The sequence below is a fragment of the Desmodus rotundus genome, chromosome 3 (assembly GCF_022682495.2).
Source record: "Desmodus rotundus isolate HL8 chromosome 3, HLdesRot8A.1, whole genome shotgun sequence".
Taxonomy (NCBI): domain Eukaryota; kingdom Metazoa; phylum Chordata; class Mammalia; order Chiroptera; family Phyllostomidae; genus Desmodus; species Desmodus rotundus.
In genome coordinates, this window is record NC_071389.1 from 1,491,125 (window position 1) to 1,507,472 (window position 16,348).

The following is a 16,348-nucleotide window of genomic DNA, read 5'->3' on the forward strand; positions in this document are numbered from 1 at the left end:
GCCGGGTCAGCCAGCTCCGAGGAGCCGAGGCGGGGGCAGGGCGGGGCCCTCACAGCAGCAGGACGGGCTGAGGCCGTTCCCTCCCACCAGGCCCCAGCCCCAGTCAGCTCATCCACAGCCCGCCGTCAGCCAGCTCTGCTGGAGAGTGGCCACCTCGCCTGTCCTCAGGGACCTTCCGGACTAAGGGGTTCCAACACCTCCTAAAGAGATGCAGTCGAGGCCAATTTGTCCACCTGTGGTGATGGCCAAGCTGCGGACTTACCGTCCAGGACCTGCGGACGTGTGGCCAGCCAGCACTGGGAACCTACAACCCAAGTCAGGACACCCCTGGAGCAGCCCAGCACCCCCCCCCAGGGCCTGGCACGAGCCCTCACGGGAGAGCCAGAGGTCCCAGACACTAACAGGGCGGGGTGGGGGGTGGAGGCGGTACCCCACAGGTCTGAGCAGGGCAAGGCGGCTGAGGAACGAAAGGGGCCTGGCATGGGAAGCCTGAGGCCAGCCCACGAGGTTGGGCAGTGTGCCCACGGCCAAAGGGACACGGACCAGGGTCCTCTGAGGGCACCTGCAGTGGGTCAGAGCCCAGGAGACCCCAGGAGGGGGCGGCTCGTGTCACCGGCCTTCCTGTCTCACCTGTGGGCACCCTGGGCCAAGGGGAGGGGCATCTGACACTCACAGGGAGCCTGCCCAGGGCCTGGCATGGCTTAGGCCCCTTGGCTCATTGCCTACACCAGCATGGTCCCCCCACTTTAGAAGGCACTAGTTTGGGGGGGTACTGGCAGCAGGGGGCGCCCCTCCTTACCCAGGGTGTAAGGAGGCATACTCTTCCTCTCTACCCATCTCCCTTGTTCCGGGGTCAGGGGGCAGGCCTCACCGGGCTGTGTGTGCATGCGGACAGAAAATCGAGGCGGAAGCCCTGGCTCGGGTGGGTGATGTGGAGCCACCTCCGTTGTCACCGAGCCCTGGCTCCTGCACCCCCCCCCAGACACGAGGTCCCCAGGTGCTGGGGCCTGAGCAAGGGGTTGCAGAGGCCTCCCTGCTGGCCCCCAGCCCACCTCTGGCCGCCACAGAGACCTCAGGCGCACAAGCCGTGCTTCCAGGACGCATCGGCCAAGCGGACCCCGGCTCCCAGACTCCGGTCCAGCAGGCGGTCCCCTGCCCCGACCTCCGACAGACAGACAGCTCGCAGCTGGGGCTGCACAGCTGCTCTTTTGGGAAAGGAGGCTTCGGGAGGGGGAGGACAGCGATTGTCTGACTCGCGGAGGAAAAGCGGGCCAGCCGGGTGCCCGGCAGAGGCTGCAGCGAGTGCCGGAGTGCCCCCCTCAGCCTCCCGCCCGGCTTCCTATCCTCCCTTCTCTGTCTTCTCTCTCTGGAGTTTTCCATCTGCTCTTGATTTTACTGACCCCCGCCCGCAGGGGCAGGCCTGGGCCCAGGGTGTGCCCAGAGCTCATGGGCACTTCCAGACCCCTGCCAGGTGCCCACGGGTGCCCTCGAACACGCCCAGCACACAGCCACCCCCCTCCTTCATGGGGCCTGCGCTTGGCCACCTGGCTGCCCCCCCCCTTTCTACCTGCACCCCCCACCCCAGGCAGAACAGCCGCCCACCTTGCACAGCCCAGAGGGCGCCCCACCCATATCGGGTTTCTGAGACCCCCACCTCATTTCAGGAGACATGCGGACCCCTAAAAGTGGGGGAGGTGAGTTGGGCAGCGAGGACCCGGAGGACTGGGCACAACCCAGGACTCTACGCAGCCCCACCTGGAGGAGCCTGGGGGTGGGTAGGAGGCAGCCTTCAGCACCAGCCAGGCAGGGAAGCTGCGGCCAGGCGGTGGCTGGGGGGGGGGGGGGGGCCCTACCTCGGCAGGTCTTGCCATCTCCGTGCAGCTGGCGGCCAGGGGGGCAGCGGCAGTAGAAGCCCCCCACGGTGTTGCAGCAGTGGGCCTCGCAGCCCCCGTTGCCGGTGGCACACTCGTTCACGTCTGCGAGGGGGAGAAGCGGTGAGCACCACAGAAGGACCTCCCAGCCAGGGCCACCCCTCGGCCACAGGCCCCGCGCCACGCACAGACACTGTCCGGCAGAGATGGCAAGCCTCGTCCCTGCAGACCGGCCCCACGAGGGGGGATCGGCGTCTGAGCCCGGTGGCAACAGAGCCACGCCATCACCCGATCCCTCCGTGTACCTGGGACCAGTGGCCACTATACAGCCTTCGAGAGCCACTGGACTGGCCGGGGACTGGGTCCCTTGTGAGTCCACCAGAACACCTGTGGGCGTGTCCGCTCAGCTCACCAGGGACGCCAGGCCTCCCTGAGCTGGGACCAGGAGGCCACAGCCACCCTCGCAGTGGCCCTGCCCCTGGGCCCCACACTGAAGACAGAACAGGCAGGGAGAGCCCAGACCCCAGCACCCCTGTCCCTCCTCCTGCCCTTGTGGTGACAGGAATGGGGGTGCCTCCCCCCAGAGCTGGGGCATCACTGCCCCACCACACCCTACCCCAGGCCGGGGGCCTGTGGGGCTCAGGCTGCCGACAGGGAGGGGCAGGGCCCTGCTCGGCCTCCTCGGTGGCCTCGTGCACATGTGGGGTAATGGGAGGACCAGGCGCCTCTGCCCTCCCCCGGCCCTGGCCAAGCTGCCCACCCCAGGTCTCAGGGGGCTCTCCCTCCTATCTTCCCAGGCTCCTGAAGCCAAAGGCTGGTCTCCCTGGCATCGTGGGGACTGTGACCTAGAAGCAGGTGCAGAACAAACAGGGATTCCAACACGCAGCAGGCTGGGGACAGCCAGGTGCCAGCACAGCCCACAGGTAGGCACAGGAAGTCAGAGGGTCCCCCCGACACGGAGCAGCCCCTCGGAGCCAACAGCCTCAGCTGGCGTGCCCAGGCCCAAGCCCGAGAACCTGTAACCGTGTCGGCTCATCCCTGTCCTTCTTGGGAGGGTCCCTAGAAGACCCAAAGCAGCTCAGGGCACGGGGCAGCCATGGTCCCACGGGAACAGCTGCGGCCAGAAGCCCCTAGGGACTGCAGGAATTCGAACTTCAGTCCGGCCTGCCAAAGCTCACGTCGGGAATTTTCTGGGAATTCCTAGCAAGCTCCGTAGGGTCAGACAGAGGTCGGCCCAGCCCAGGGGTCAAGGCCCAGGGTTTCCCTGCAGGGCCTGGTGGGGGAGGCAGCACCAAGGCCAGGCCCGGGGATGAGGAGTGGCCAGTGCGAGGCACACTGCGAAGCTGCTGGCCTGTCCTGGCGTGGGGCCACTCTGCAGGCCACTGGGGGGTTGGGGGGGGCTCAGACCAAGTGAGCACTTTCCCTGATCACCTGGGAGGCTGCCCAGCACAGTTCAAAGCCCCTCCCCTGATCCCTGGACACCCGAGTGGGGATGGCCACCACTCCCCCAGACAGCCCCCTCTGCGCTCTGGCAGGGCCTGCCCTGCTCGAGCTGCTCAGCACCTACGTCTGCCGGCAGCCGGACTGTGCCACTCTGGGCTGGGGTGCCCGGCCCGCCGGCTGAGCCAGGTTCACGCTTTGGGCTGCTGGGAGAGGCAGAGCTGGCGGGATGAACAGCCCCCCGAGGACCACTCCCCAGGCCGAGGCAGCCCAGACTGAGGAGGTGACCTTGGCTGGGCCCAGGGAGGGGCATGGCGGGTGTGGCAGGCTTCTCTCTGCTGAGCACCTGCTGCATACGCAGCTGGAAGGCTGGGGATACAGATACAAGGACTCCACGGTCCTGGGCGACGGGCAGTGTGTGGGAGGAGGGGCCGCCAGGGGGAAGGCCCAGACACTGTGCTTCAGTGGGGGTGGGGGGGCGGGGCCTCATCACCTGTTCCCCACCCCCGCACGCCCCCTTTCGAGGCCACCTTGTCATTGCCCAGCACCCACGACAACTGAAGACCGCAAGCCTGGGGGGCAGAGATCCTTAACCTTCTGTCCATTGTAGCTCGGACAGGACAGTGAGCACCAGGTCCCCCACGCTGAAGCCGCCCAGGGGTTCGCTGAGCGAATCTGTCAGCACAGGTGCCTGTGGGGGCTTCTCAGTGCCTGGGGTGGTCGGCAGCCCTGCTGAGGATGGGTCCAACAGAGATCCCTACCTGGCCAGCCTCGGGGAGGGTCTGCCACAGCCCAGTGGCCAGGCTGGCACTGGAGTCCCCAGGCCGAGCTCGGGCTGAGTCCATGTGGGGAAAGGCCCAGACACAGAGACCAGCAGCAGCTTCCCCTGAAGCCCCAGCCTTTCCTTCCTGCACCCAGGCCCAAGGTGTCCAGAGCTGCGGTTCTGCGTGTGAGAGCTGGGACCGCCAAGGGCTGCTGGCAGCGAGCGGGTCCTGGGATGCACTGGCCCAGACCAACAGGCAGTCGGTGGTGGGCTGCTTCCAGAATCATCCATCAGGTCACCAGGGAGGCCAGTGTGGACATCCCAGAGCCACGTTCCAGCAGGTTCTCTGACCCCGGCCCTACTCCCCTGCAGCAGCTCCCTGGGGTGGCTGGGCCCAGGGGACACCGGGCCAGCTCTGGCCTGTGGGCACTCCCCACGCGGAGCTGGAGCCGGCCCGTGTGGCCGCCACTGCGGAGCACTCTGCTCGGGAAGAGCCGGCACGCCTAGAGCCTCCGCCTCTTATGCCGCCAGCCCAGGAGCACCCCACCCGCGTGCACGCCGCACATCCAAGGGTGCTGGGATCCATCCAAGGTGGCACTGTCCTCGTTTTCTGGAGGGAATACGTTCTGTGGCAGGGAATGGCCCCCAGCCCCTGTGATCCCGGGGTGCAGGTGCCGACGCTCAAAGGCTGGCCCTCACTCCTCACCAAGCCCCTCCACAGGGACCCCGCAGCAGGTGGGGCCGGAGCCTGGGCTGACAGGCAGCGAGGGGAAGCCCAGCCCCAGCCCTGTCCACTCCAGCAGCGGGAAGTGACACCTCCCTCAACCAGGTAAACATGAAGCCCCCACACGACCCAGCAGGTCCCCCGCGGGCACCGTCCAGAGCTGCAATCAGGCTCAGGTGGACGCCAGCCCGTGGACGTTCCCCATCGCCACGGCGGCACCACGCCAACGCCCAGCGGCGGACGAGCGGAGAAACCAGCCGAGGCCGCCGGGAGCAGTGGAGCCCGGACACAGTGCGGGTGGAGGGACCTGAGAGGAGCCGGCCGGGCAGGAGGGGCCACACACGGTGGCAGGTGACAGCCTAGACAGAACGTCCGGGACGGGCAAACGCACAGAGACAGGGCGTGGCCTGGGGCTGCCAGGGTGGGGGGTGGGGGCGGGGGTGAGGGAGGGAGGAAGGGGGTTCAGGGTTCCCTCTGGGAGAGGAGAAGGTTCTGGAAGGCGGCGGCCGCACAGCATGGTGAATGTTCTAAATGCCACTGAATCACTCACTTGAAAGGGGTCAGCTCTGTGCTGGGCACGGCGCTCCTCTGTGGGAGGGGGACCTCCAGGGCCTCAGAGCCTCTGCCCCTCCCCTGCCTGGACAGGCCCGCTGCCCTCCCCCACTCTGCCTCCGCCTCCTCTTCCTCCTGACCCCTGACGCCCAGGCTTCCCGAGTGTGGAACCCATGGCCACCTGACTCTCCTGCCCAGGATCCAGCCTGTCCGCACCCTGCTCCGGGTGCCCCGACGACCCTGGAACCCAGAGCAGGGGCCCGCAGCTTCCCCCGCTGGTGAAGGGGACACAGCTCATCTGTCCTGTGTCCCCTGAGCACATCGCACCCCTGCCCGGGAGTCTGTAGGTAGAGGTGAGGGTGGGCCAGGGGGCACAGCCAGGGGTCCCCTGACTGCCATGAGTTAGAGGAACCCACAAGGACGGGGAAGGTTCACCTGAGGAATGAGGCTGAGGCCACCCGAAGGGAGGTCCCCAAGCCTGGTGGGCAGGGGGTGGCTGGGCCTTGGTTCCCCAGGCCTGTGGGGATGGTGACCCCACCCCCGCCTGCCCTCCCAGGCTGTGGGCTACCTGTCAGGAGCCAGGACTTACAAGGAAGGCCCTGCCGCAGAGGAAGCCAGGAGCACCCCCAGCCTGTAGCCGGGTGACAGGCCAGGGCCGCTCCGGCATCTCCACGGGGGCCCGAGGGGACCAGCTCGCTGGGGCTGCCCACGGCCTCTGGAGGCGGACATGTTGGAGCTGCAGGTGTCGGGGCTGGCCTCGGGCTGGGGCTTCACTGAGGGCCCTGAGCTTTCCGGGGCCTGGAAGGGCACCTCTCAGGGAAGGGTGGGCCGCCCCTCACGCCTCTGTGCCCGGCTGAAGGACAGGAAGTCCAAGGTCTGGGAAGAGGGGCGCCGGAAGCTTCCCCATGGCCAGCACATCAGATGGCACAGATGTGGGGAACCCCCTCCGCGGGCAGGAGGTGGCAGGCTGCCTATCTCCCTAAGAATGTCCCACCCCCGGAAGCCCACAGCCGCTCCTTCCCTCGGGGGCAGCAGGGCCCCTGGGCCCCTGTGCGAGCCTGCTCTGCAGACCGACATGCCTGCTCAGCGCCGCGGCCGGCACAAGTGGGGACCTGCCCCTAGAGCCCGCTCAGCCCCACCTGAGCCCCCCCACACCCCACTGCGTGTTGTGGGCAGGGCTTCCAGCCCTGACAAGGTAACACAAGGCCCACATGGGGGCTCTGAGCCAGCCTTGGGGGGCAGACACCACAGGGGTCAGACAGACGGGGGTGACGCTGGACTGGGAGCACTGCGCGTCAGCCAGTGGGAGGCAAGGTGGCTCAGGGTGGCCAGCAGGGAAGGCGAGGGGACACCCTAGGAAGGGCACTAGGGTCACTGGGAAAGTGGGCCAGGGCAGAGGAGGAGGGCCGCGGCCCAGTACAGGCGAGGTCCAGGCTCCTGGTGGGGGCAGAGGTGCAGGAGGGCCCTGGCTTTGACCCAGGGGAGTAGGAAATGACCCTTCACCTGAGCCAGGCAAGGGGTTCCGGTGTCCTGGCCACAGTGCGGGGTATGGGGGGAGGGCGTATAGTTTCCGGGGCGGCTGTGACCAAGCGTCACAGACTTGGGGCTTGGACAACAGAAATGCATCCTCTCGGAGTTCCAGAGGCTGGAATTCGGACTCAGGGTCCCTGTGCTACCCCCAGGCATGGGGAGGCCTTGCCCCAACCTGAGCTCCCGAGGAGGACTCTCCCTGTCTCCTCCGGGGCCGGCGCTGCTGGGCTGCGACTGCATTGCGCCAGCCCTACGCCCAGGCCCGGAAGCAGGGCCCAGCATGTGAGCCTGCTGCTGCTGCAGCTGGGGCGTCTCCCACGGTGGCCGGAGCCCGAGGGGCCCCCAGCACCTCCTCTCGGCTCCACCAGGTAAGGCCACACCGAAACAGGGTTTGGGGCCCCACGGGCTCCGGTCCCAGCTCCTCGGCCTCTCGGCTGCTGGGCAAACATGGCCCATCGCGAAACCCCGTTGAGCCTCAGTTTCCTCATCTCTAAGACGGTAAGAGGAAGGCAGCCAAGGGGTCCGCCAGGGACCAGGGGACTCCCGAGGAGAGCACCGAGCTGTCGGTATTGATCCCACTTGGGTCAGAATCGAAAACCCAAAGCAGCACAGCCCGGGACCCAGGCTCTCGCACCAGAACCCACACCGCTGCTTGCTCCACGCGGCTGTGTGGGCCCTTTGGGAAACGCTGAGCCCCCACAGGGCGCGGAAAGCCCTCCACACATCCGCCCGAAGTCTCCTTCACCCTTCATGGCACCTCCAGGCCAGGCACCCGCCTTGGCTTGTCCCAGGAGCCCCGGGCTCTCGGGCCAACGCCGAGCTTCCCAGCTACCAAGGCAGCATCTGCCAGGTGGGGCAGGAATGAGGGCTGGCAGCCAGAGCGGACTCACCCCTGCCCCCGGCTCAGGAAACAGGTATCAAGGAGCGTCTGCCTTCTGAAGAGCCTTCCTGGAGAACTTGCCAGAAATAGGCTCTCAACTAAGAAAGCTGTCCTGCCATCGCCGTCCCATGGTCCCTGCTGGGCCCCCACACCCAGCAGATCCCAGGACAGGTGGGGGCCAGGCAGACCGCGGCACCCTCAGACGTGCATGAAGCCAGCTGGTGGGTACCCAAGCTGAACCCCTCGACCTCAGCCCAGAGACCACCAGGAGCTCCTTAGGGTAGAACAGTCATCCCTTACACGAGGTTGCCACGGTCCCCGGCAGGTCCAAGGCTGCTGGCTAGACGGAGTTCCACTTGCAGTGACCCCCTGCCAGGGCCCCAGGCAAGCAGGGCGGGGGAACGGCCCAGAAAGAAGGGCCCCTGCTGCCCGGACAGAGGCGCCTGCTGGGTTTCGGGGCAAGGCTGCAGCCATGGGCTGCGTTTCCCCAGGCTTAGTTACTGTGGCAGGCAGAGCAGAATAACAGCCCCCCAGACGCCCCCACCCTGACCCGGACCCTGTGGCTGCCAGCCCAGGCAGGGCCGAGCGCAATCAAGTTTGCAGGCCAGCGGGCCTCACGCAGGGACAGCGCCGCGGATGAAGTGGGGGGACCACATGTGGTCTCAGGGCCCGCCAGCGGGCAGGGTGGTGGGAGAGAGTCGAGGTCCAAGGACCGAAGTAATGGCATGGGGAGCGGGGTCAGAGATGCCACCAAGCTGGCTTTGAACGCGACAAAGGGGCCACACAGGCTCCTCCAGACCTGGAAGGGACCAGACACTCCTGGAGCCCCCAGAAGGAGCCGGTCCTGCCCGAAGCTGGACTTCAGCCCCGAGAGACCAGAGTTGGACTCGGGACCCCCCGCACAGTGGGGGGACAAACACGTGCTGTTTGAAGAAGCCAAGCGTGTGGCGACTGCACAGTAGCAAAATAAAAATAAATGCGCTCATAGGTCGGTGTCACTTTCAAGACTGGAAAGAAAACCACACTTCTTCAGAGAAGAGATCACACGGCTCCCGGCGGCCACGGCTCCCTGGCCCCCGGGGCCTGGGGAGGGCGCTGCAAGGCGGGGGGCTGCCCTCTGCATGAGATGGCTGCCAGGCCCGGGGCTCCCGCAGGTGGTGGTCTCCTCGGCAGCTCAGAGGTCCCGCCCGCCGCGGGCAGCCAGCACATCCCAGTGCAGTCCCCGTGGGACCCCAGCCCACCTCATCACCGGCCAGGGGAGTTGGATGAGGGGCCCCCATCACTGGCTCCCCCAACAGGCACCAGCTATGTGCTGACAGATGCCCACCCCCCACGTAAGGAACTGCCTTCTTGGCCCTCCCAGGCCCCTGGAGTAGGGGTTGGGGGGGAGCCCCACAGGATGGGGGAGGGGGCCCAAGCAGCACAAACAGGCGGGTGGCCAGGGGCAAAGTGCAGAAGGAGCATCCGGAGGCCTCCTGGGAGAAGCGTTGCCAGGGCTGAACCCACTCACACGGGCTCAGAGGAGGCCTGGGGTGCTGCCCGGGCTGGCATGGCACCCTGCTCTGGAGGCCGAACCCTGTGCTCAGTGCCATGGGTGGGCCTTTCTTGTTTGGACCCTGGAGGACACACCTTTCCTGTCGGTCCACACCTGGGCAGCAACCGGGCTGTGCTGGTCCAATGTCACCCCCTGGTGGCAGCTCCAGAAACTGCCTGCAGGAGCCCGAGGGCAGCCACAGTGTGGAGACTCAGTGAGAGGCCGAGGGGTGGGGTGCTCCTAGCCTGGGGCAGCCAGCGCCTCAGGACAGGAGGGGACCCTCTGTCCACGTGCTCTGAGGCTTCACCTCGCTGCCTGACTGTTCAAACGGCTTCCAAACGTTCCTCACAATGACAGAAGCCACCTGGAGTTTGGGGGTGGGGCGACAGGCAGAGATGGACAGCCAGTCCTCGGGGGACAGGAATTGAGGGTCTGCGCACACGCTGAGCCACGTGCCCAGGAAGCGGGGGGCCAACCCTGAGGGGGGGGTGGGGGCGGGGCTGCCCTGAAGGCTAAGAAGTTTCATTTGTTTCGTTTTGAATGAACAGGTTTTATTTCTTAGAGCAGTTTTAGGGTTATGGCAAACTGAGTGGAAAGTACAGAGTTCCACGCACCCTTCCCCCCCACAGCCCTGCCCTCAGCAGCACGCACGGCGGGTGCTACGTCTGTCACCGCAGGCAGTGCTGGCAGGTGGTCTCCAGCAGAGCCGGGTGTTGGGGATGGCACACGGGAGGACCTCCTGTGGGTCCTAGACGCCCCACCGTGGTGTCCGGAGGAGGGGGCGTGCCACCCTTCCCAGAGAGCCTGGGGGGGGGGCCTGGGCCCATGGACTCCTCTGAGCCCCTCTCTTGGTCTTCCCGGGGTCCAGGATTCCTTCCCCGGCCAGGAGAGCCTGGGCCCCAAGCCCCTCCCCATCAGTGGTTTCCAGGGCAACCATGGAAACCAAGAGTGGGTCGCCTAGAAACGGTCAGACAGGCCTCACCCGCTCTGGATTTCCAAGGTCACCCCATACTGCCCCCCAGCAGAAGGCCACCAGGCAGGCCACCAGTGGGGTGCCAGGGTCCCCCTCCCCCAGGCCTCTCTCGGGCACACACCTGTCCAGGACTCCACAGACTCCACAGGGCAGGGGTTGGCTGGTGGCCCCCCTGCACCCCAGGGACAGGCACAGAGGTGGCCTGGGGTTAAGGGAAGTTTCAGGTTTTGAGGAAGCACTTGACAAATCCCCCAGGTCTCTGGCAAGCAGGGTGCCACCAAGGGACGGCCCCCCCAGAAGGAGACGGCCTTCAGAAGGGGGTGCTTTCACACACCACAGACCGGAGTATGCCGCAGCTCTGGCCGGGAAGGAGGCAGGAAAAGAGCCAGGCCTTGAGTGGAGCTTTGGGGACTGGTGTGGGGGGTGCTCCCCACTCTGCCAAGGCCCAGGGGCTAAGGGGGGCCAGGCCTCACAGGAAGTTCAGGCAAGCTGGAGGTGAGGGGCCCTGAAGGTCCCAGAGCAGGACCCCAGCAGGCAGGAGGCAGGAAGCTGCCATTTAGGGTGTTTAAGGAAGTGGCAGCCCCCCCGGGCAAGAGCAGAGGTGACACCCCAGGGCTGAAGCCCACTGCTCACTTAGCGGTGGAGGCCCTAGGGGCTTGTCCAAGGCCCCCAGGCCATGGGCACCGGGTCCCATGAACAGGCGCCATCGCTGCCCTACGACGTGCGGTGCCCACGGAACTGTGCCTCCCCGAAGGGAAACGAGGGGCCGGGGGGCCACGCCCGAGGCTGACGCGCTTTCCTGACTTCGGATGGGGTTTCTGTTTACTCTGAAAGTTATCAGGTTCGGTCTGTTTATACCAATCAGCCTCCAAAAATGTGGAAACAGGGTTTTTTTTCCCATGTGTTTCCCAGAAAACAAGACAAAATGTAAAAGGCCCAGAAGGGAGCCAAGAACATTCTTTGGTTCCCCGAACGTCCAGGTCTCAGCGCCCCCTCCGCGGCCTCGTTCCCGGGACGTTGCCGCTCCCTGGCTCGGCAGACGGGCTGCGTCAGAAGCCAGCACCCCGCTTCTGAGCGCCCCACACTGGGGGTGCTGCTTAGGAAGGGCTTGCACACTCAGCCCAGCTCCTGTGTGTGCATGTGTGTGTTTGCACGTGCATGTGTGTGCGTGGGTGCGTCATGTGGACACATGTGCGTGCATTCATGAGCACAGTGTGTGTGCATACGTGTGCACATGTGCATGTATATGTGTGCAGATAAGTGTGTGTGTGTGCATCTCCTGTGCTCTTGGCTGAGATGCTCAGCTGGACTCCAACACCTTGCTCACCACCCCGCTGCCCCTCACGCTTCCCTGGTGTGAAGCCTGGCTGGATACACTGCTGTCCTGGCCGGCTGGGCCTCTGACCGGCCAGGAGCCCCTCAGCCAGACCCACCCAGTGTAAGCTGCCCCTGGGCCAGCTCCTGAGCTGGCAAGGCCACAGACAAGGCCAGGAGCCTGCCCTGCCCAGGACTCACCCAGGATGGGCAGCTGCTTTTCCAGAAGAGCTCCTGGGACAGGCCTAGAAGAGGTATCCCAGAGCCTGCCTGAGACTTCTGCCCTCTTCTGGCCCGGCTCTCGCCTATACCCCTTCTCAGCCCCCACTAGGGTCCCTTCCCAGAGGCCTCCCGGTCTGCTGGCCAGCTCAGCCCCCTGCCCCACGGGAAGGGGTCCCAGCCAGGGCCCCTGCAAGTGAACGGCGTGACTAGGCACGCACAAGCCTCACCTGCCCCTTCCCAGGCGGCCTGTCCTGGCTGCCCAGACCCAAACCCACATCCATGCCTGTCTCTCTCTTTTGATCCCCGAAAGCCACCAGGGCAGGTCCATGCAGGCACCCCAGAGCTATAGACCTTGGGGACCGATTCAGGCGAGTGCAGAGGAGCACAGAGCCCCTCCACTGAGCTGCTCAGGTTACACGCCCCCTCCGTGGCCCACATCACACCTCTGGGGAGCACGGGGCCCTGGAACCAGCCCACACCCGCTCGGCAGCCACAGCCGAGCCAGCCCCCAGCTGGGCAGGCTTACAGGGAGGGCCAGCCAGTGTTTGCTGAAAGAACGCTGGCCGAGGAAAGCCAAACAGAATGGCGTGGCTATTCTGTCTGGGGTCCGGGTTTGGGCATGAGTCCTAAGTTTTCTCAAAGTGCCCTCCCCCAGATGCCCCGGAGGGACAGAGACGGGTGGGTGCCGGGGCATGGGGACCCGGAGGCCCAGAGGTTGGCGAGCGCAGCTCCCCTCTACAGGTGCGAACACCGAGGCCAAAGGGAGGCTGGTGCGGCCACCGCAGAGTCTGGGGGCTGGGCCCTGCAGTACTGACCACCCGCCCTGTGAAGCCAGAGGCCCCGAGGGACCACAGCCCTGCATGCCCAGGGAGCCAGGCAAAACCCTTCAGACAGAGGGCACCTGCCTCAGCTGCCCTTCTGGCACAGGGGCCCAAACAGGAGCCCCATGCTCCCGCCGGCTGCTCCAGTGCTGGTCGCGGGGACATCGGGACAGGCCCCGCCCTCCACCCCACTGGTCAGCACTCCTGCTGCGAGAGAACACGCCCCAAGCACATGCTAAGTGACGGGAGACCAGCAGCCCCCCCAGCCGGCCTTACCAGAGCCTCGGCGACACGGCCCTGCCGGGCTGGCCCCCTGGACTTGTCCCACGGGGGTCCCCGGTGCTGGCCACGTCCCCACCTGGACACGCCCGGCCCTCCACACACGTGTCCTCGCAGCAGTTCACGTCCCCAGAGGTCCTGCCATGCCCGCTGATACAGCCCTGCCCCCTCACCAGCCGTTTCCCACCCCTCCTGACTTACACCCCTTCCCCGCAGTCCTGAAATCGCTTACTTCCTGATGTCCCGGCCAGGATGCGCGCCCCGTGAGAGGGCACCCTGCCTGGCCTCTCGGCTGAAGCCCAGGATAGGCCAGGCACAGTGAGGGCTCAGGGATGGCGGTGAGTGAGTGGTCGGGTGGGTGGGCAGGTGAGTGAGTGGGCATACACCCAGGCCTCCCTTCCCCCACACTTGCCCTGGACCTCCTGTCAGGCTCTTGTCCTCTGGTTCCCACCCGTGTCCCTCAGGCCTCGGCGGTTGTCAGATGTGACAGCAGCCGTCACTGGTTGGACCGGCCTCAGGTGTGGGTGATGCGGGGAGCCTGGCACTCCAGCCGTCACAGACGGCATTAAATCCCAGGCAGCCCCTGCGCCTGCTCTTGCCGCCACCAGGGGGTGCCAGTGCCCCGCCCTGGCCTTGCAGGCAGGGGAGAGGGGCCCTCTCTGGGGCGGGAGCCCTGCTAGTGGGGGTCTGTAAGCCCTAACCTGCCCTGCGGCTGTGCTCCCAGAGCCTCCCTGGGTCCCAGGGAAGCTCAGGAAGGGCGGGGGTGGGGGCATCCCCGGAGGCACCATCTGTGGGCCCCAGACTGAGAGGTGGAGGGAAGTAGAATGGTGTCAGCAGATGCAGGAGATGCCTGGCCACACCCCCCGGCCCACTCGCTCACTCAGCGCCCACTCGCTCACTCAGCGCGCAGAGAGCTGTGCAGGAGCCGGGCTCAGTGCCTGCCCTCCTGGGCCCCGTGGGCAGGGGCCTGGGGCACAGTGCCCCCTCTCTAGGCCGAAGCTCAGTCTGTAAGAGGAGGAACCTGGGCCAGGCAGCGCCTGAGGGCCGCCTGTGACCTGGGGCAGAAACACCACCTTGCAGCACAGCGGCGGGAGGGAAGGTGGCAAACCATGTCCCTGCCCACCCGAGTGCCCTGCTCTGGGGCAGCCCGGCCTCTCCCCAGATCCCCAGCCTCAGACCGTCTTTGAGTCGGCGCCTGTCCCCCCGCTGCCAGGGCCTGCGGGGCGACTGAGCCTCATGCTGCAGCCCCAGCTGAGCCCTCGCCAGGGCCCCGGCCTGCCCAAAGCTCGGCCCTGCACCGAGTCCCCTGGACGCACAGCAGGTGGGAGGGTGGCCACCCAGCTGCGAACAGTGTCCCTCAGAAACCTCAGTGTCCCCCTCCAAAAGTGGGTGGCAGCCTGTGTCGGAGGACTCCACAGGAAAGTGGGGGTGCCCGGCAGAGCATCACGCTCCCCGGGGCTCCCCCAGCCCATAGCTCTCCCAGGCAGTGACCACACACGCAGCTCCGCGCAGGGACAGGCCATGGGAGCTACTGACGCAGCAGCCACGAGTGACACCATCTCCCAGCAGGGGCTGGAATGGGTCTGGGGCATTGGTACCGAGTGCCATGTGGGTACCCGCTGCTCATCTGTGCCCCCTCATCCCCAGCACAGCCTCCCACACCTCCCGTGGGCCCTCATTGCCCAGGGCACCCAGAGGTGCCCCACAGGAGAGAGCGGCTGCCCACCCTCAGCTCTACCCACCAGACCCGGGAGGTGGTGGCCTGTCCTGGGCCACACCCAGAGCCAGCCTGGAGGGTTGCCTTCAGTTAGGGCAAATCCAGCCAGAGAGGGCTGGTGGGGACAGGCCAGCCCAGGACAGGCGCCAAGCCCTGTGGTGACAGCAGTCCTTGGGCGTGGGTGTGCACGTGCCTCGCGGGGAGGAGGCAGGGGGCTGTGTGGGACCAGCAGACGCCCAGGGGCAGCGGGGACAGGGAGCTGGAGTTCTGATGCCGAGCCTATCCCATGTCCCCTCGGCAACACAAGGGGCAGGGACAAGCCCCCGCAGAGACTGAGTCAGACTTTGGGGGCCCTCGAGAGCCCCTACTCCCCGCCAGCCACCCTGACTTCCAGGTGGACAGATCCGAGAGGCTGGACCTGTCCTCCAGGGCCAGGGCCCCCAGGAAGAGAGGGATGGCCCAGGGGACTCGGTGGCCCCTGGAGCACTGATTGCACACCGGACCCCTTGCCCTGCCTTCCACATGCCCTGGAGGTGCAGCCAGGGGGAGGACTGCCTGCCCCGCACACCCCCAGGGCTCAGCTCCAAGGTGCCTCCTGTCCTAGGACCTTCCCAACTGCCTGGCAGGACCGGCGGGTTTCTCTGCCCCAGGGCGGCCCGGCCACACGTGCCAGCACAGGCTGCCAGTTCCTAAGGCCGGCCACGGGCGCCAATCAGGGTGGCCCTGTCCACTGGGGAAAGCAGACATGTGCACAGGTGTGTAGGACGCCTGGGCTCCATGCTGCTCAGGACTGGCCCACAGTCCCTTCTCACCCCCGTTCTGCCCACCTGGCCAGAAACAGGGCACCAGCAGACAGGTAGCACGTGGGGCTGGGGCACACGCGGCCCCCTCTGCCCTGAGGCCTGTGAGCTCAGGGCCTGCGGTGTAAGACCCCACTGTGGAAGGCTAATCCAAAGTTCACAAGTCCCGCCCCAGCGGTGGGGAGACGCCCTCCGCAGCTCCTCGCTCCCAGAGAAACAGGCGCGGCCCACACCTCCGCCTCCCTGGGGCAGGCCCTGCTATCAGCTGGCCTGGTTCCCCTGATGCTGTCCAGGCCTGCCAGGGCCCGGGCGCAGGGGCCGCCCGCTCTGGAACGCTGGCCCAGAGAGGCCTCGACCGGGGCAGAGTCGGGTGCAGATGCCAGCTCGATGGTTCACAGACCCTCATTAATTACCCTGCTGGGCGGGGAGATGGCCGGCCCAGGAATCCTGGAATTTGCCCTGGAGCAAGGAGTAGTCTCCAGGCGGCCAGGCCAGCGGGGCAGGTGGGCACAGCAGACAGGGAGTGGCCGAGAGGGGCCGATGGCTTTGGCAGCAGACCCCCTCCCCCCTCCCAGAATGGGCTCCTGAGTGCACGGTCGCCCCAGGCAGGAACTCTTCAGGGATCTGTACTGAATCATTCCACTCCTATTGCCCGGGGCTGGGGGTGCTCAGGCCACAGAGAGTCCCGGGTGGGGAGGGGCAGATCCCTGGGGTGAGGAGAAGAGGACGGGAGCAGGGAGGGGTCCACATGGGCTAGAGGGAGGGCTCACGTGGATGGTCTGCTTTCACACGCTTTCTCAGGGCCAGGGGACAATCGCCCCAGTGAGGGTCTCTCCCCAGCACCTAGGCCAAGGGTCCCACACACCCCCGCCGTCCCCAGCCCCTCCAGCCCCTCTGCTGCCCTGTGCCCTGATCCGGGTGCCACCCT

The 16,348-nt window shown here is 66.6% G+C and overlaps 1 protein-coding gene across 1 annotated transcript in view; it reads right to left on the bottom strand.

The window, feature by feature from the left end:
- Positions 1-1,072: 1,072 nt before the first annotated feature.
- Positions 1,073-16,348, bottom strand: part of LOC123479162 (multiple epidermal growth factor-like domains protein 6) — a 38,326-nt gene continuing 23,050 nt past the window's right edge. The window contains exons 5-6 of the mRNA XM_053920963.1: positions 1,854-1,976; positions 1,073-1,221 (exon numbers count right to left, since the gene is read on the bottom strand). Of these exons, the coding sequence (XP_053776938.1) occupies positions 1,073-1,221; positions 1,854-1,976 (272 nt within the window). The remainder of the gene's footprint in view (positions 1,222-1,853; positions 1,977-16,348) is intronic.